Genomic DNA, 21,233 nt, shown 5'->3' on the forward strand with positions numbered 1-21,233 from the left:
TCCCTTCCTCCCTTATTTCTTTCCCTCCCTCCCTTGCTCCCTTCTTTCACTCCTTTCTTTCCCTCCCTTCTTTCCTCCCTTCTTTTCTCTTCTCTCTCTCTCTCTCTCTCTCTCCCTCCCTCCCTCCCCTCTTTCCTTTCTCTCCCTTTTATCCCCTCCCCTTCTTTTCTCTCCCTTCTCTCAGGGAGAAAATGGTATGAGATGCATGCAATTCAACCCACCAGTATGCAAGTGTTTTGCTAGCCCTTTTTCTTTTGAATTGTTATGAGAATAAAAACAATTTACACATTGACCCAAAAAAATATTAAGGGAAAAAGGGCCTAAAACCTTTGGGTGGGTGGGTGTGTGTATATGGGGGGGCAGCAGAATTTTGAGTGCCTAGGGCAGCACAAAACCTAAATACACCACTGTAACTATCGCTAATTGGACACAAGACGTAATAACCATTCACTCTGTCCTTTGCGGGGTTATTAGGTGAAGCAATCACTGGAGGCAGAGTTTGTGGGGTGCTCAATGAAAACCCTTTTAAACAACTAGAAAAGGACCTATGTGTTGCTTATCTGGGTTTCTGCATTTCTTGGAATGTATTATCTATGTTGCATCTATGCTGTATTGTGCGATTGACACATTAATTGCGCACTTTATATATATAAATATTAGCAGACACTTATGAAACATCATTTTAATTGTAAACTAGCTGTTCACATATACAACTGTGAGATACAGTATTGTGCAGTGATATACACATAGCATTTCATTAAACTGTAAACCCCAATGACAGGAAAGGCCGATTGACTTGTTGCTTTTTTGTTTGCTTGAGTCTCTTCTTGTTTTGTGTAAAGTCACATTTCCTTTTATACATCTTCTGCTCTGCACAGCAATAGAAGGGCCGTCCGATAATCACCTTTAACTTCACTCTGAAAGAGGATTTAGGAACAAGTTAATAAGAACGACATTTTTTCTCGGCAGCCTATAATCAGTGTCTAAACCAAGCTGTCTCACACATTTTCTCATAGTTATTTTTGCTTTTCTATTAATCTTATAATAAACAGCCAATTAACATATAAAAATTTACACAGAATGAGTTTAAAATTCTAGGAAGATAGATAAATATTATGTTGAGAGCAATCTAACAAACTATGCAACAAAAAATGGGAAAAAAAACGTTTGTCTGGCAAGATTATCTAAGTCATTTCAGTACTGCAAGATCCCTCAAAATCATTCAGGGCCAGATTACAAGTGGAGCGCTAATTACCGTTCCCGCTTGAGTGTTAACTGCACTAGACATAAGCTATTTGCCCGTGTCGGTTTGCACTCATATTATGCGTTAATAGTAAACTGTTTTCGCTCACGAGCTATCCCGATACGCGTACACGTTCACGTATTCCCCCATAGAAGTCAATAGAGCAAAACCGATTGCATATTCTCAAGTGCGCTAACCCAACATGAAAAGATGAACATTTTACATTACAATGTTCTTCACATAGAAGAATTTGTTATATTTATTCATAAATAGATATTTCTACATATATCTGATGGTAGTTTGGTACAATATATATCTATACACACACACACATATATGTGTGTATATAATATAATATAATATATATATATATATATATATATATATATATATATGCAAGGATCTAAAAGAACAAGCGCACAGATACACTTTTCATAGTGCAAATCAATTTAATACTTTAAAAACATATTACATGCATTCAACAATTTGGAATGAATCCTACTCACAAAGGTAACCCCAATCATATGAGGTAAGTTATAGCAGTCAGATCCTTAAAGTGTCCCCACTTATTACTGGCAACAAGTCCCAAAGTCCCAATGAGGTAGGAGAGTCTCCTTGTTAATAATGTCCCCAGTATAGTTCAAAGTGGATGAAGGTAGCGGTTAGTATTGTCAAGCCTCTGATGAAGCGGATGTTTCCGTGAAACGCGTAAGGCCATGCCCACCTTACGTCACTTGTGAACTACACGCCGAACAGGAGCATTGTTATACACGCTGCTGTACAGATCCACGCTACAACTGCCTGCAGCGTCTATTTATCTATCAGCCTCTGACCGGACTGTAAACTTCAGGAGCGGTAAGAATAACCGGGACTTTCTGACAATACTAACCGCTACCTTCATCCACTTTGAACTATACTGGGGACATTATTAACAAGGAGACTCTGCTACCTCATTGGGACTTGTTGCCAGTAATAAGTGGGGACACTTTAAGGATCTGACTGCTATAACTTACCTCATATGATTGGGGTTACCTTTGTGAGTAGGATTCATTCCTAATTGTTGAATGCATGTAATATGTTTTTAAAGTATTAAATTTATTTGCACTATGAAAAGTGTATCTGTGCGCTTGTTCTTTTAGATCCTTGCAGCTGTACTTCATTCACTTAAATTGGACCTTGAGTGGTATTATAACGAGCAGCACTGAGACACCAACTATATTGAAACTTCATCACATCTGACCACCAGAAGGACATTATTGTTCTCTCTCCTTTTTTCCTATTTCAGGGATACTACAGAGTGTGATAAGTATATTATTATTATTGTACTATCTTCTTGTATGCTTTAATCTGATTGCTATATATTGGAGATCTGTTTAAATACATTTATTTGCATAACAGTGATTGTGGTGTTAAGTTCTACCAACACAGTTAATCCAAAGTCTCTTTCAAGTGTGCGCTGCCTTGGCTCCCAGTGGCGATACTCATTTTCTGAGTTCACCCCTGTGATCTTGTAGTTTTTATATATATATAGTAATCCAGAAAGGGAAAGCACAATCATACAAATTTTCCAAATGCCAAGGTGCACTTCACTTGTTTTTAGGTTTACTTAGATGAACCTGCTGTGAGACATTTGACAAAGGCGCAAATGAGCGCCGAAACATTATGTCTTTTTTTAATGTTTGTTAAATAAATGTTATATTTTATTACTACAAGACCAAATGAGTGCCTTTCCTGGACCTGGATTTATATATATATATATATATATATATATATATATACTGTATATATATATATACACTTGCCACTGCACTCCTCTGTACTCAACAGGTGCTTAGTCCTTTAACCCCTTAACGACCGAGGACGTGCAGGGTACGTCCTCAGAAAAAAGGCAGTTAACGCCTGAGGACGTACCCTGCACGTCCTCGGCTACACTACAGAAAGAAAAAAAAAAAAATAATAAAATAAACATTTGATTGTTCAAACTGGGTACTGGCAGACAGCTGCCAGTACCCAAGATGGCCCCCAATAAGGCTGAGAGGGAGGCTTAGAGAGCTGTTTTGGGGGGGATCAGGGAGGTTGGGGGTTAAGGGAGGATCCTAAACACAGCATATGTAAATATGCTTCTTTTTTTTTCTTTAAAAAAAAAAAAAACTTTTATTTTAGTACTTGCAGACTTTCTGCCAGTACTTAAGATGGCGGGGACAATTGTGGGGTGGGGGAGAGAAGGGAGCTGTTTGGGAGGGATCAGGGGGTGGGATGTGTCAGGTGGGAGGCTGATCTCTACACTAAAGCTAAAATTAACCCTGCAAGCTCCCTACAAACTACCTAATTAACCCCTTCACTGCTAGCCATAATACACGTGTGATGCGCAGCAGCATTTAGCGACTTTCTAATTACCATAAAGCAACGCCAAAGTCATATATGTCTGCTATTTCTGAACAAAGGGCATCCCAGAGAAGCATTTACAACCATTTGTGCCATAATTGCACAAGCTGTTTGTAAATAATTTCAGTGAGAAACCTAAAATTGTGAAAATATTAATTTTTACTTTGATCGCATTTGGCGGTGAAATGGTGGCATGAAATATACCAAAATGGGCCTAGATCAATACTTGGGGTTGTCTACTACACTACACTAAAGCTAAAATTAACCCTAGAAGCTCCCTACATGCTCCCTAATTAACCCCTTCAATGCTGGGCATAATACACGTATTGTGCGCAGTGGCATTTAGCAGCCTTCTAATTACCAAAAAGCAAAGCCAAAGCCATATATGTCTGCTATTTCTGAACAAAGGGGATCCCAGAGAAGCATTTACAACCATTTATTCTATAATTGCATAAGTTGTTTGTAAATAATTTCAGTGAGAAACCTAAAGTTTGTGAAAAAATTTGTGAAAAAGTGAACAATTTTTTTTATTTGATCGCATTTGGCGGTGAAATAGTGGCATGAAATATACCAAAATGGGCCTAGATCAATACTTTGGGATGTCTTTGAAAAAAAAATATATACATGTCAATGGATATTCAGGGATTCGTGAAAGATATTAGTGTCCCAATGTAACTAGCGCTAATTTTGAAAAAAAGTGGTTTGGAAATAGCAAAGTGCTACTTGTATTTATGGCCCTATAACTTGCAAAAAAAGCAAAGAAGATGTAAACATTGGGTATTTCTAAACTCAGGACAAAATTTAGAAACTATTTAGCATGGGTGTTTTTTGGTGGTTGTAGATGTGTAACAGATTTTGGGGGTCAAAGTTAGAAAAAGTGTGTTTTTTCCATTTTTTCTTCATATTTTATAAATTTTTTTATAGTAAATTATAAGATATGATGAAAATAATGGTATCTTTAGAAAGTCCACTTAATGGCGAGAAAAACGGTATATAATATGTGTGGGTACAGTAAATGAGTAAGAGGAAAATTACAGCTAAACACAAACACCGCACTGTAAAAATAGCCTTGGTCCCAAACGGACAGAAAATGGAAAAGTGCTGCGGTCATTAAGGGGTTAACACAAAGCGCAGTGGCGTCACAAGGGGGGGGCGGGGGGGGGCGGGCCGCACCCGGGTGACACCCTCCAGGGGGTGACACCAAAAAAAAAAAAAAAAAAAAAATTTTTTTTTTTTTTTTTTTTTTTTTTAATTTTATTGAAATTCAAAGAAATACAATGTTGAGATGCATAGATTTTTTTTTTTATTAGAGGGGCTGGCATTTGTGAACATTGGTGGGACTGGGGAAGTTGTAGACACACAATTTTTTTGCCCCTTGAGCCAGTGCTGCAATTTCAACAAATAGTTTTCCCGGCTGCTTTTGCTTGTTTGTACTTTGCTTCTCCCCTGTCCAATTTCGCTATGAATGTTGTGGGCATGCCGTGGGGCTTGCAAAGTTGCGCTGCTAGCCTAAACCTGCCTGCCTATCTGTGCTCACTGCTCAGTGACATGTGGAGCAGTGGAGTCACTCACTGCTGTGCTGTCTCTCTAAACGGGAACTGGCAAATCATGAGGGGATGCCTGGCACCTGACCGCATGACTGTTTGACACTGTCTTTAAAGTGAAGGAGCCACGTATGATGCCCACCAGACCATTACGGTTACGGTACACTAAGTGCACACTGAACAGGTAGGAGGGCGGGCGGGCGGGGGTATGGGGGTGGGCAGAGTGCAGAGGTGATTGGCCATAAGAAGCGGTAGGCACGCGGCCCGGGCTGTGCACTGACAGACTTGGAACAGAGTCAGAGAGAAGAATTTTCATAGTTTGTGCCTAAACCTTTTCTTTAGTGATTTATTTTTAGAGTGCTCTGTTTATCTTTCATTTGATGCTCTGCTGAGCCAGGGAGCAGCTCTAGGCATGAGCTTCATAATGAATGCAGTGCAGTTTACATATTTTGTAAGTGTGTGTCTGAGTTTTTGTGTGTGTGTGTCTGAGTGTGTTTCCGAGTGTTTGTGTGTGCATCTGAGTATGTTTTTAAGTGTGTCTGGGTGTTTGTATGTGTGTGTGCCTGTGTTTTTGTGTGTGTCTGCTTTCTGGGGGGGGGGGGTGACACCATAACTTACCGCACCGGGTGACACCAACCCTAGTGACGCCACTGACAAAGCGTGTTTACTCCTACGCATAATTTACCCTCACTTAGGATGAAAAAAGCTATACATAAGCATTGGAACATTTTAAGTAGTGACTACTTTGGGTAAAGTTGTTGGCGTACACCCTCTGATTGGATTCAGAAAGGGCAGGAGTCTAAAGGACTTATTGGTAAGGACTGACCCTGTGGGATGCTATACGCATACAAGTTCAGATGGCTGTGTAACATGTAACCATCTGATAATTGGTAATTCATTTGGGCACCCTTGTACAGGAAGGAAGATGGTGCTGAAGCACAGGTTGATATGCTCATCAGCAAAGGTGGCTGTATATCTGACTATGTCATAAGGATGCACAAAATAATTCTATTTAAGAAATAAGTCATAATAGCAACCAATAATAGAACCACTCTCTGTACCCAGTTCAAAAATACAAAATCTAAAAACAAATAGCTATTAGTTGCACTTATATATATATATATATACACACAATCATATTTATTGAAGGTATCAAATTATAAAAAAAACTCTACTGGTGGGGAAATTAAATTATAAAAATAATAAAAAGGTTCTTTCAGCATAAAAAGTCTATATACTGTATTTTCTCCAAGCAAATGTTTTGAAAATCCTGGATACAAGTTCTAATGTCCAAACTTTCCGTAACTAGATAAAATCGTTTATTCTTTGAATAGACTAAACGTTCTCCTTACAAAAAAGGATCACTTTGTTCCTCGCATACAATTTCACATAGTTGGGGATATATACCTTTATGTATGTATATATATATATATATATATATATATATATATATAGCACACAGAGAAAGTCCAGCACTCACTTCCAAGCTCTCAGTTAAGATTAAAAATGGAAGAGTTAGTAACCGCATCTAACCAAGTGGGACAAGCCCAGGTACCACGACAAGGTCTCTTCCAAAACCTGAGTCCCTAAACACCCACACAATGCTAGCTCTCAATCCAACAAACTGGGAACAAGTGAAGGGTGCACAGGCTTATGTAATCACCCTAGAAATATACAAAACACGGAAGTGGACTGCACTCTCAGACCGGACTGGGTACACATTCCATGACCCTGCAACATGCACAGCCCTGGGTGCACAATAGCACTCTCAGGAAGCTGCACTGTACCCAGAGTCACAGGCAGTTAACCCCAGACAGGTCTGGGTGCAAGGCCCATAGGGAAAATTACAAAACAAATTAATACAACACACAGAGAAAGTCCAGCACTCACTTACAAGCTCTCAGCTAAGAATAAAAGCAAAAATGGAAGAGTTAGTTACCGCATCTGGCCAAATGGGACAAGCCCAGGTACCACGTCAAGGTCTCTTCCAAAACCTGAGTCCCTAAACAGCCACACAATGAAAGCTCTCAATCCAACAAACTGGGAACAAGTAAAGGGTGCACAGGCTATTATCCATTTTTGCTTTTAATCTTAACTGAGAGCTTGTAAGTGAGTGCTGGACTTCTCTGTGTGCTGTATTAATTTGTTTTGCAATTTTCCCTAAGGGCCTTGCACCCAGACCTGTCTGGGGTTAACTGCCTGTGACTCTGGGACAGTGCAGCTTCCTGAGAGTGCTATTGTGCACCCAGGGCTGTGCAGGTTGCAGGGTCATGGAATGTGTACCCGGTCCGGTCTTAGAGTGCAGTCCCCTTCCGTGTTTTATTCATTTGCAAAGAGTGTCATGTGAGTGAGACACACCTAACCCATTGCTTTGAAGATGTTTGGCCTAAGGGAAAAGTTCTGCTTACATTTGAGAAATTGTACATAGCAGAACGGCATATTAGTCCTTTGTGCACTAAGTTAGCTTTTATAGCCCAACATTTATTGTCTAACGTTCATGAGCGCATAAAGCATATGGTTAAAGCAGTAATCATAATATATTGATTAGCACTGACTTCCACATTGGACCCAACATACTATAGCAAGGAGCACTATTATTAGGTTGTCTTTGCTAGTTATATTCACACACACACAGACAGATGGACAGACATACACACAGACAGAAAGAGAGACAGATGGACAAAGAGATAAATAGACAGACATACGTACACACATAGACAGATAGTGTCCCATGAACTAAAAGGCGTGCAGACAAGGTTCTCTACTTGATGGGCAATGTACCCTGTTTGTCTGCTGCCCGTATGTATCATTACACACTTCTAGTGTATGATGCCGCCCCCTTCTTTAATCCGACCAATCGCGTGATAGAAGGGCTTGTCAATCACATTGAGCAAAAGTGTTCAGGTGCACGTGATTGGTCTCCCCCAAAATAGAAGTGCCAGGAAATGTAAGCAGCAATCTCATGTGAGAATGCTGCTTAGTAAATAGACCCTATATGCACATACAAAGAGATACAGACATTCACACAGCTAAATGGTCCTACAGACAAACTCAGACTGATGGACAGACAGGCACACATTTAGACTAATAGACATAAATACAGCTAAATGGATAAACAGACATACACACAGTCATATAGATGAATAGATGGATAGACAGACATACACACAGTCAGATGGATAGATAGACATACACACTGCTAAACTAATAGACAGACAAGCACATAGATAGATGGATACACAGAATTACACACAGATGGATAGACAACCATAAACACAGATACATGGGCAAATAGACATATATAAAAATGGACAGATGGCCATAGATACATAAACAGACAGAGAAATATATATATATATATATAGACTATATTGGTTTTTGTTAGTTTCACTAGTCATCTGATGAGATGTTTTCTCCACCATCAACTCATTATCATTTATTTTTGTCCTATTATACTCATATACTTAGGGTACACTCAGTTAGTCCTCCATTAGTATGTGATTGCCCCTGGCAGTACCATCTTGTTTGGGTCCTCTTAAGCTCAGTGTAGTACCGTCTCGTCTGATTTACGAGATTAGTAGGAATATATTGTAGACCACCTCCTATTTAGTCTGCTGTTTGATCCTTGGCGTTTGTTACCATACGGCACTCCAGATTGGAACCTCTGATCACCTGATCTCACGCCTGACGCTCCCGACGCCTGTGTGAGTCTCATGGGCGACTCTGTGGGTACCGTGCTGTTCTGCTTATCACTCCAGTTGTGCCGCCACATATTGTGAGTTGCCATCACTAGGGGCTCTGGTCTCGCTTACTGTTGGGCATTCCAGACAATATTACACTATGTGGCGCCTCTCTTTTTTTCTCTATTAGGTTCTATCTATCTATATATATATATATATATATATATATATATATATATATATATATATATACACACGCACACACTAGGCAATAAGCCTGCACAGAGGGCAGTCTATGTTTAAAAAATACAAACCCCCAAGCTAATTTTACTAAAAATAAGAAAAGTAAAATTACAACAAAAAAAAACAAAGCTATCCAAAATAAAACATGTAAACCTAAACTAATACCCCTATAAAAATAAAAAATCCCCCCAAAATAAAAACACCCCCTAATCTAATACTAAACTACCAATAGCTCTTAAAAGGGCCTTTTGTAGGGCATTGCCCTAAGTTAAACAGCTCTTTTACTTAAAAAAATTACCAATTACCCCCTAACAGTAAAACCCCCCACCCAACCAACCACCCTCCAAAATAAAAATAAAAACCTAAAACTAAAAAAAACTAAACTACCCATTGCCCCTAAAGGGACATTTGTATGGGTATTCAGCTCTTTTACTGCCGTTAAAATGGCAATTAGCTCTTTTACAGCCCAGCCCATTAAATCCCTAATCTTAAAAAAAATATCCTAAAACTAAGCCCCAAATAGGTATTCACCGTTCCTGGAATCCAGCGGAGAAGGTCTTCTTTCAGGCAGCTCCGTCATCTTCTATCTTCATCCTGTGCAAAGGCGGAGCTGTCTTCCCCGATGCGCGGATCCGGAGCGGCGGTCCTCAGTGGCGGCCTTTAGCGGCGACGATCCTCAGCGGCGTGGAGGCTCCTTTTCATCCGATTTCCGGTGTACACTGAAAATTGAATACAAAGTACCTCAATCAATTTGGGGTACCTTGCATTCCTATTGGCTGACATTTTTAAATCAGCCAATAGGATTAGAGCTACGGAAATCCTATTGGCTGTTCAAAAATTTCAGCCAATAGGAATGCAAAGTACCCCAATAAATATGGGGTACCTTGCATTCAATCTTCAATGTGTGACGGACAATCGCATGAAGAGGAGCCTCCCCGCTGCTGAGGACCGCTGTCACTGAAGACCGCCTCTGAGGACCGCCGATGAGAACCGCCGATGAGGATCCGTGCATCGGGGAAACCAGCTCCGCACCTCCGTGCTGCCTTTGCTCCGGATGAAAATAGAAGATGATGGAGCCGCCTGGAAGAAGATTTTCTCCCCCATACTTCAGGAATGGTGAGTACCTATTTGGGTGTTAGTTTTAGGATTATTTTTTTTTAAGATTACGATTAGCCAATCAGCGCTCACTCCAGGGTAACTTCACGTGCATTAGCTCAATGTTTATCTATATGAAACACATGAACTAATGCCCTCTAGTGGTGAAAATGCATTCAGATTAGAGGCAGTCTTCAAGGTCTAAGAAATTAGCATATGAACCTCCTAGAATTAGCTTTCAACTAAGAATACCAAGAGAACAAAGCAAAATTGGTGATAAAAGTAAATTGGAAAGTTGTTTAAAATTACATTCCCTATTTAAATAATGAAAGTTTTTTTGGGACTTGACTGTCCCTTTACTGGGCTGTAAAAAAGCTGAATGCCCTTTTAAGGGCAATGCCCATATAAATGCCCCTTTAGGGGCAATGGGTATTTTTTTTTTTTTAAGGGTTAGCCTACGCTGCATCGAGGTGGATTCCAAAAATGGCAGGGTGGTGAAAGAGTCCACCTGCAGGAGGTTAGTTTTTTTTTGTTATTTTGTGCGGGCGGTTACATGTTTTTTTTTATTTCTTGCGGGCGGTTAGGTTTTTTTGTTATTTTGTGCTGCCGGTTATGTGTTTTTTTTTATTATTATTTCTTGCAGATGGTTACGTGTTTTTTAGTTATTTCAAGCGGGCGGTTGCGTGTTTTTTTTTTTATTTCTTGCGGGCAGTTACATGTTTTTAGTTAATTCATGCGGGCGGTTGCGTGGGTTTTTTTTGTTTTGTTTTTTAAGGCTTCGTTTGCCAACACTGCATCGAAAATGGCAAGTGAATTCTTTCACCACTCTGCCATTTTCGGAATCTATCTGGATGCAGCTTCACAACATTTTTTGGCTGCCTCGTGCAGCCAACATTGCATTCAGGATGTGTGCCCAAATGGCGACAGACGCGTTACAAACGCGATTATTGTATAGATATATACATAGAAATAAACCGATAATTAAATATAGATATTACAGAGATAGACAGATACATATTACATAAAATAACTACCAGAATTGACGAGTAGAGTGATTTTCCATATTTTTTTCTATATTCCACCCTAATACTCAATAAATCGATTTCACTTCGAGAAACCAGTATCCTTGTCAGAGTATCTTCATTTGTCCCCAATCCCTAGAGAAGAAAAATAAAACAATCAGCCAGCAATATTAATTTTATTGTGTTCCTTGATATAAATAGTTATTCAGTTTTTATCTTTATCATGAAGATTTGTTCTTGAAGTAATATTGTTGCTGTTATTACAAAAAATGTACTTGGTTTATTTTTATTTTTTAATTCTTATTTTAAAATTGGTGTGGGCTCTGGACATGCACCATTTAGTGGTACTTTGAAAGCCAACTCATATGCCCTTTGGTTGTTAAAAAAAAATGGTAGTTGGTTGAGCGTAAGCCTTTATTAGTATCTAAACCCTAATTACAAATGGGGAATAGCAGACTATGAAATCTGATAAAATGCTCACCTCAGGCACATTTGTAACATTTATTGTAAAAACAATTACATTATTATAATAATTGTATATAATAATACATTGATATTAAAGATATATTAATATTAATTATCTGTTGTACCTAAAAGAGACGGTGGATATTTTAACCACAGCATGGAACGTCCTACCTTTTTTGGCATCCTGCACCTTCTGCCTTTTGTTTAGTGGGAAATTGGACGGGGGTGTGCCTAGGATCGTAGGTAGTCCCCCATGACCTGATCCCAGCCTTAAAATTACAAGATTGCATCAACGATCGCATCATTTTGTTTTTCAAGCAAATGTTTCCATTGGAAGTTCGTTCCGATATTAAACACTTGCCCCCAACATGAAGGGGTTAACCAATTATTTTGTTTTTATGCTTGTTAAGGATATAGGGCCCAAATTATCAAGCTCCTTCAGGCTCACCGGAAACAGTAGTTATGAAGCAGCGGTCTAAAGACCGCTGCTTCATGACTTGTCCGCTGCCTCTGAGGCTGCAGACATTAATCCACCCGATCCTATGTGATCGGGCTGATTGACACCACCTGCTAGAGGCCGATTGGCCACAAATCTGCAGGGGGCGGGATTGCACAAGCAATTCACAAGAAATGCTTGTGCATTGATAAATGCCAACAGCGTATGCTGTTGACATTTATCAATGTGTGGCGGATCAATGTAGTGTATCATGTCCGTCCGCACTTTAATAAATCGGCCCCATAGTGTTTGACTTGTCCTAAACATTTATTTGTGCAGAAACATAAATTTCCGTTTCAACTCAATATCAAGTTGAACATTAATAAGCATATTTAAAGTGTTTAGTTGATATGCATTATAGAACATATGTGAGTTTAATGGCCAATAAAGGGACATGGGAGCCAAAAATGTCAATTTTAAACAACTTTCCTATTTACTTTTATTATCAAATTTTCTTCATTCTCTTGGTATTCTTTATTGGAGGAAAAACTATTCACTATTAGGAGCTAGCAAGAGACATAAGCCACCAATCAGCAGCTAGCTCCCAGTAGTGCATTACTGCTCCTGAGCCTACATAGGTATCGGTTTCCACAAATCAGACAAGTAAAATTAAATTAGACAATAGAAGTAAATCAGAAAATCAGATGCTCTATATGAATCATTGAAGTTTAATTTTGAATGTACTGTCCCTTTAAGGATTCAGTTGCTAAAGTAATGATTAAAATATTTCCTTTGAATAATTAATTTAAAAATATATCAAATAGTTTTTTATAAACATCCCTTCCATAACATTATTTAATACTTATACACATGTAAGTATTTACCTTCATAGCACTGTGAAGCTTTTCCGCAAAATATAGAGGCGCGTTCTTCATTATAGACACTAGAGGGAGCAAGGAACCTGTTATCTCTATTTCCATAGAAACATCATACTATTCAAATGTTCCATAGAGTTCTGTATTCTTAAATGTATGACACTTACCCAAGGACAACATAGCTTTCTGAAAATCACCTTTGAAGTTTTTCCTAATGCTTTCCTCTACAGTCACAGTGTTGGTATTGTCGTAATGGCCAAACACTAGGATGGTGAATGAAGAAAATGGTTATGGTTGCTAAAAAACAAAATTAAATTATAGTTTTTTTGGTTAACTATTTAGGGCCAGATTACAAGTGGAGCGCAAAATATCGCTTTCGCAAGGACGATATTTGCGCTTTACTTAGTAATACCAGCACACACATTCACATTGCAGGTAAGATTTGCACTGACGAAAGCGCACTTCCATAGGCTCCAATGGGAGTCTCGTTCTCATGCCCTGAGGCACGGCATGAGAAACTAATGCATCGAAGGGGGGTAAGTTGGGCACGATGGGCAGCAATTTGAAATATATATGTATATGAATATATACTTAAATATGTATGTGTTTATATGTGTATATACACATATTAACACATAAATATATATGTATATAAGCATATACATATATATTTATAGAGAACACACAGTTCCGCATAGACTGCAATGTAAAGGCACTTTTCAGTGACGTTTTTTTCTAACACCCGCCAACTTTAACCCCTAAAAACTGCTTAGTCCAGTTTTTGTAAAAAAAAAAAAAAAATAAAGATGCTAATATTTTTTTATTTTAGAAAATGCACTACACACTTTATGTTGCTGGAAAATAGGGCACATTTAGAAAATTAAAGAGAGATCTGATCTCTGGTTAATTTTCGGAGCGCTAATTGTTACTGCAAGCTCACGGTAGCAATAACCAGCCATTTGTATGGGTGCGTGATAAATTAGAGCTCCACTTGTAATCTAGCCCTTAGTAAATAAGTTTGTTGGGTTATTTGCACAAAGGGACAGTCTAGTATAAATTAAACTTTCATTATTCAGATAGGACTTTTAATTTTAATCAACTTTTCAATTGACTTTTATCATCAAATTTGCTTTTTTCTCTTGGTATTCTTAGTTTAAACTAAACATAGGTAGGCTCATATGCTAATTTCTAAGCCTTTGAGGGCTGTCTCTTATCAGATGCTTTTTAAATCTCTTTTCAACACAAAGAGACAGAAAGTACATGTGGGCCATATAGATAACACTGTGTTCAGGCAAAGGGGGTTATTTAAGATTTAGCACAACACAATGCTAAATTTAAGACAATAGATAATAAACAGTCACAGTCATGTGGTCAGGGGGCTGGAAGAAGGTTCCTAGATACAAGGTAATCACAGAGGTAAAAAGTATATTAATATAACTGTGTTGGTTATGCAAAACTGGGGAATGGGTGATAAAGGGATTATCTATCTTTTGAAACAATAACAATTCTATGGTAGACTGTCCCTTTAAAGGGATGTTAAAGACATGCACCATAATTTTTTTTCACTGCATTTCAAAATATCTGCATGCAAAATAAATGTTTTAAATCATTTAAAACTGTCATTGTGTTAGAAAAATATTAATTGTTTAGCAGGCTTGGGATATACACATTGATAAGCCTTTTGAATGTTATCTTACTTTCATTGCTGTAGCCAATTAGGTAAGATATATTTAAGCTCCTGAAAATATCAAACAAATACTATTCAGCATGCAGGAATGTCAGGGTTCTGCATTCCACACATTGTATTTCTGCCTCTCTGAGACTTAAATTACAGTAAAAGCAGGTATATATTGAATATTCAATTTGCATTGCAGATTTTTTTGTTTTTGTTTATGCATAATTAAACCTTTTGGCCTAGATTACAAGTGGAGCTTAGAAATATTAGCACTATTGAGCGTTAACACCAATCATGTTAAATCAACAGTGATCTTATTCTTTAGTTCACATTAAACAATGAAAGTAAAATGGCAGTGCTCAGACGTGCTAACATCTGGAGGTCAGATAGCGTGGGCATGCTAAATTCCTCACCTAATAGATGGTGCACGCTACAAAAATCAGGTTCTGGCTTTGACTTGAGTGCTAACCTGAAGGAGCACTAACCCTAAGTTGTGCTAAGCAATAATAGAAATTGTTTTTTTCTTCACTCAGTATAAAATTATATTTGTATCTGTGGAAAACTCTGTCATCACCTCTACCCCTCAGGTCTGCTGCCTTGGAGTCACACTTGACTCACTTTCGACATTAAGGGGTCGATTTAACAAAGGCTTTCGCCAGCCTTTGACCCCCTACAACTGCAGGCTCTCACAAGAGAACCTGCAGTCCATATTTAACAAGCATCGGTCATCAGACCGCTGCCTCCCTAACCTTTCTCCACCTCTTAGGTGGCGAATTTCAACCATGACAGCTCCTGCCCGCTCGTGATCCGGCAGCGGAATTCAGCCCGCCAGAGGCGAGCTGCGGCGGACAGGGGTGCGTATGTGCGCCTCTCTCTGGCGCAGCTTGATAAATCGACTCCTAAGACCTTAGCTAACTCCTGCTGCTTCCAAATATCTCTAAAATTCGTTACTTCCTCACTCAAGACACAACTAAGATTCTTATCTTCTCCCTTGTACTCAGCAAAAAGTCAAAAAGTGTGGTCCATGGTTTATCGAGTCCTGTTAGCTGTAGAATTCAACAAAATGACTCATTGGAAGCCTTTCATATGACAACAATTATCAAAAAATAGATTGTGAGCAATCCCTATCTGTCTAACCCCTGCAGATGGTTAAACACATAGTCAAAGTAAGCTCAAGAGCAGCAATGCACTATTTGGACCTAGCTGAAAACAGCTAGTCTGCTAATGGCAAGAGGAATATATGCATAGCCACCATATACCAGCTAGCTCCCAGTAGTGCATTGCTGAGCCTAAGACAAAAGGTATGCTTTCAAACAATAGACACCTATAGAATGAAGTACATTTGATAATAGAAGTAAATTCAAATGTTGTTTAAAATTGCATGCTCCATCTGAATCATGAAAGTTTAATTTATGTCCCTTTAAATGCAGGAAATATGATATATCCTAGTTTATTAAACTGATAAAAAAATGTTTATATTTAATATTTTTGTTCTGTAATTTGCATTCTTTTTAAAGTGTTTACTAAAATAGAGTCTTCCTGTTGTATCCTTATTTTTGTTTTGATTTTTGGATTAATGGTGTTCGATAACAAATCATTTAAGAAAATTAAATTTAAGCAATCAAAACGAACACTAAGGGGCCGATTTATCATGGCCCATATTATGACTAATGCACCTGTTTCCGCTGCTCCTTAATTCGTCCGCTGCCTCTGAGGCTGCGGACATCAATCCACCCGATCTCATACGATCGGGTTGATTGACACCTCCTGCTAGCGGCCAATTTTTCTATGGGAAGCAACCTTTTGAAACGCAAATTGTTTCTTTCATGATTCAGAGAATACAATTTTAAACAACATTCCATTTTACTTGTATTACCTCATTTGCTTCATTATTTTGATATCCTTTGTTGAAGAAATAGCAATGCACATAGGTGAGCCGATCACATGAGGCATCTATGTACAGCCACCAATCAGTAGCTACTGAACCTATTTAGATATGCTTTTTAACAAAGGATATCAAGAGAATAAAGCAAATTAGATAATAGAAGTACATTTAAAAGATGTTTAAAATTGCATGTTCTTTCTAAATCATGAAAGAAAACATGTAGTTTTCATGCCCTTTAAACATACTAATGTTGAGGCAGATCTGTGAGTTGTGCAGATATAAAGGGCTTGACCCAGACCTGAAAGAAAACTTTGTTTACAACTATTGAAAATCTTGTTCAGCTTGTTTGGCCACTCTGCAATATCTTTTTATGTTGAATACACTACAAAATGAGGCATTTATTTAGAATCATATGACAACCATTTCATATATAAATTCTCATGTAAATCAGACTTGCATATCATGTTGTAAGATTTTCTCTACTCAATGAGAAACATAGATAATACCCCTAAGTGAGCCCCTACATTTCCAGATGCTGCACTCTGTGAAAGACTCCTCTGTTTTATTGCATCCAGGTCACTATTTTCCGCATTGGACAATGTGACAAACTAACAAACATAAACCACAAAATGCAAGAGTTACCCCTCCTGAGATGTCCCGAGCTCCTTTCTGTAAAGATTGTGATCCACTGAACAATGTTTGGGGTATTCTTGGGTCCTAAAGTACTCAAAATCTGAAAAAAGCAAGAGTTTGGTAAATAATATTAATAATCCAGGTTAATATGATTGTCTTTCTCACAGACAACTATGGGCTTGTTTGTTTGTTTTGCATCTGGTTCAACTAGCCACTTGACTGGCAACCAAAGTAAGATGAGAATCATATTTTGAACTAGGCCTAAGCCAAGGGCAGAAGGATTTGTGGGGCAGCACATTTTGAAAGGCAGTTCTGTGTCATTATGCCTTCCTGCTCCTATGCATTTTATTTGTTCATTTTATTACATTACATACTGTACATATCAATTTCCTGGTTGTCTGGTTGATGTAGAAGAACCCATCATGCATACATAGGGGCCGAATGATCAAGCTCCGAATAGTGCTAGATGCCCCTGTTTCCCAGCAGTTATGAAGCAGTGGTCTAAAGACCGCTGCTCCATAACTGGTCCGCTGCCTCTGAGGCTGCGAACATCAATCCGCCCAATTCTATACGATCGGGCTGATTGAAACGCCCTGCTAGCGGCAAATCTGCAGGGGGCAGCATTGCACAAGCAGTTCACAAGAACTGCTTGTGCAATGATAATAAATGATTTATCGAGGTGCGGCGGACATGATACGCTACATCGTATCATGTCCGCTCGCACTTTTATAAATCGGTCCCCTGGTCTCTCATTGTAAGAAATATATGAGGTAAATATTAGAAAAAAATGTTGGGATGGGGGTTTCAGGGGTATAAATTTCCTATTGTCTAGGGCAACACTAAAACTAAAAAAATACCTTTAGGCCAAGATGGTGCAGTGGCTGCCATATGGTGCTATAAATATTTCACATGATTACTGTACCATTTAATTGTATTAGAACATATTATTTTCTACAAATTCTTCATTTTTATACAAACCTTGGAATCTTGGTATATCAGGCCATAATCAATAATTCCAGAATCTTTCTCTCTTTTGCCCTGAAATAACATAATAAATCTGGTCAGTGTTTATGGACATATATAAGTTATAGAAAGGAAATGCTGACTATATTATTACCAAGGTCAAGGCCAGAAGAAGATCTCTGTAAGGCTGGTTTGTATCTGAGGTGATGTCTTTCTCCAAATCTTTTTGGAATTCTGTGGGTGATAATGGAGAGATAAGATACATTAAACATGATGTTTTATTTACCATGTTGAGAAGGGTAAACCTAATCTAGGCAAGAGATGATGTGCCAGGTTTCATATATTGTAGGCTATTTATTCATGCCTTACATGCCATATATGCGTTTCTATGGGAAATCCAGGATAATTTGCTCCTACTAGCGTCACCAGGTCAGGATATCATTCACGCTAAGCATATAAGAAATGTTTCATGTCATTATTGCCTTACCCTTTTTGTAGCAGGCCTGGATTTCTTGAAGCTGTTGGCTGGTTCTGGTGCAAAGAATTTCTGTCAAAGTGGCCTCATCTGTTCCTAGGCCCTACCAAGACAATGTTGTATCACTCACCTATAGTACTTACTTAGTACCTAGTTTCACATAATTTACTAAATGTGTCAACTGAACAATTACATTGGCTGCCAAACCTTTTTATCAAGGACTATGTACAGTATAATAGCTGTTAGACGCCATAATGGCAACTAGGGGAGAGCAGTGAGCAAATAATTAAAATGTTTAAATAGACACATGTATGTTATTCAAATTGATTCACAGACATGGTGATACCTTCTGTAACCAGCTGGGATACAAGGGCATTTTTATAGTTCTATAGCTACATGGAGAGTTTGAGTAGTAATTCAGTATTAATATACTTAAAAAGCCTGTTTGGATTTATTACTGAAACATCATAGAATGAATCTTGCAGATTAAAATGTTAACATTTAAAATGGTACAGACTTTGTAAATATGGCACAATGTTGTATCCCACAAGACTGCGAGGAGTGAAAGAAACCTAAACTATTCTTAACGTATCTAACAATAACCTTGGCCATTTCAGATCTTGTGAGATTTCAAACTCTGTAAAATTTTGAATTTTTTTCTACAGCAAAATAAAAAACATATTGGAGCCACAGAATTTAGTGGCACTTTACAAATAAATGGCAATAATGGAAATAATGATTAAAACAATAATAGCAATAATGTACCTTCATCGTTGCTTTGAGTTCATGGGCATCATATGCTGCTGGGGTCTTTAATAAACCTACAATCACCTTCTCTAGATTCCCTGAGAGGTTTTTTTTAAGGTTCTCTGTCAGGTCCTAAATTATAACAAAAAAATATATTTAAGCGTCATATCACCTACAATCTTGTACTCTTATGGCACCGGCAGCGTTATGTTTAACAGGTTAGTCCTCCTACATGTACTGCGCTGAAATAATGACATTTGTTGCATTATGTGAGAGCAATTTAAAACGTTTTACAGATTTTTAAAGGATTTTCTATTTGTAATTTTTTTTTCTTTCCTCATTCTGATAGCGGATACAATCATGATAGATTTTATGGTATTCTTCGCTGTAGAGACTACCTAGGTAGCGTGCACGTGTCTGGAGAACTATATTGCAGAAATTTCATAAGAATACCTTTAAGCAATAGATGGCAACAATTTTTCCTCAATGTATGTAAGGGACATAAAGAAAAATTCACGCATTACTGCTCCTTCAACAAAGGATGTCATGAGAACGAAGCAAAAAAAGAAAACAGTAAATTGGAATGTTGTTTAAAATCGCATTCTCTATATGAATAAGTTTAACTGTCCCATTAAGAGCATTCTTGCAAAACCAAATTGTGGTCCAGACACATGTAGAAGCCTTAGCCTACCTACCTGTTTTTCAACAAAGGGTACCAAGAGAAAGAAGTAAAGTTGATACTAGAAGTAGTTTTGTTTTTTAATTGTACCCTCTTGGCCAGATTACGAGTGGAGCACTATTTAGCAATTTCACTCATGTGCTAATTGTGATAGAAGTAAGTTTGGTGAGTGTCAGGTTGCTCTTGTATCACATAGTTCCCGCTACAGTTATGAGTTGCACATGTCTCAGTACAGCAATAGTAATTATCTTCCCTGCAGACCCTGCATCATGTGTATTTCATAATTATCCAGTAAAACATGACCAGGGTTAGAGAGAGAGACATCTTGGCAACTACCCTAGCAGTAGCTCTGTTCTAACTGAACAACTACTGCATATTTTTTGCAGTTCTGCCTGTACATGATCCCCTAAACAACAAACAGCACAGCTTTCAATCTATCTCTATTATCAGATGTACTTCTTTCTATTGGTGTCCTTTGTTGAAGAGCAAGTATGAAAGTTTAGAAGTGTGAAAGTGTCTGAAGCACTATAGTGCAATAGTTTTGCAAGAAGGGTTTGCTACTTCTAGAGCACTAGAAGGCAGAAGAGTTTGCTACTATACAGTGCCCCATGTTTTTTGGACAGTTATGATTTATGCTTGCTGCAGGGTGTGAAGATACGAACACAAATAGTACTATCCAGCAGAACTATTCATATGCTGTCCAGAGGCACAATGCATGTTTCGCCCTGCACACCATGCTGCATGTGTAACTCATAACTGTCCCAGAAAATATGGGTGGGGTGGCAACCATACTCCAAACATCTTCAACAAAGAATACAATGAGAACAAAGCAAATTGAATAATAAAAGTAAATTGGAATTATGAAAGAAAATGTCTGCTTTTTATGTCCCTTTAAGACAATTTTTGGGGAAGTAGGTCTTGGGACCAGAATAAAGACCAGACTTTAAGAAAAACATTTAAATGTACTTTTAATACTTAAAGAGACAGTCAAGTCCAAAAAAAACTTTAATTATTTAAATAGGGAATGTAATTTCAAACAACTTTCCAATTTACTTTTATCACCATTTTTTCTTTGTTCTCTTGGTATTCTTAGTTGAAAGCTAATTCTAGGAGGTTTATATGCTAATTTCTTAGACCTTGAAGACTGCCTCTAATCTGAATGCATTTTCACCACTAGAGGGCAATAGT

At 38.1% G+C, this 21,233-nt stretch overlaps 1 protein-coding gene across 2 annotated transcripts in view; it reads right to left on the reverse strand.

Moving 5' to 3' along the window:
* Window positions 1-667: 667 nt before the first annotated feature.
* Window positions 668-21,233, reverse strand: part of ANXA9 (annexin A9) — a 96,596-nt gene continuing 76,030 nt past the window's right edge. For both annotated transcript variants that reach the window (XM_053705487.1, XM_053705488.1), the window contains exons 5-13: window positions 19,385-19,498; window positions 18,632-18,722; window positions 18,299-18,378; window positions 18,160-18,219; window positions 17,191-17,281; window positions 13,156-13,251; window positions 12,998-13,056; window positions 11,225-11,347; window positions 668-917 (exon numbers count right to left, since the gene is read on the reverse strand). In XM_053705487.1, the coding sequence (XP_053561462.1) occupies window positions 855-917; window positions 11,225-11,347; window positions 12,998-13,056; window positions 13,156-13,251; window positions 17,191-17,281; window positions 18,160-18,219; window positions 18,299-18,378; window positions 18,632-18,722; window positions 19,385-19,498 (777 nt within the window). In that variant the 3' untranslated portion in view covers window positions 668-854. The remainder of the gene's footprint in view (window positions 918-11,224; window positions 11,348-12,997; window positions 13,057-13,155; window positions 13,252-17,190; window positions 17,282-18,159; window positions 18,220-18,298; window positions 18,379-18,631; window positions 18,723-19,384; window positions 19,499-21,233) is intronic.

This window comes from Bombina bombina, chromosome 1 (assembly GCF_027579735.1).
Source record: "Bombina bombina isolate aBomBom1 chromosome 1, aBomBom1.pri, whole genome shotgun sequence".
In the NCBI taxonomy this organism is placed as follows: domain Eukaryota; kingdom Metazoa; phylum Chordata; class Amphibia; order Anura; family Bombinatoridae; genus Bombina; species Bombina bombina.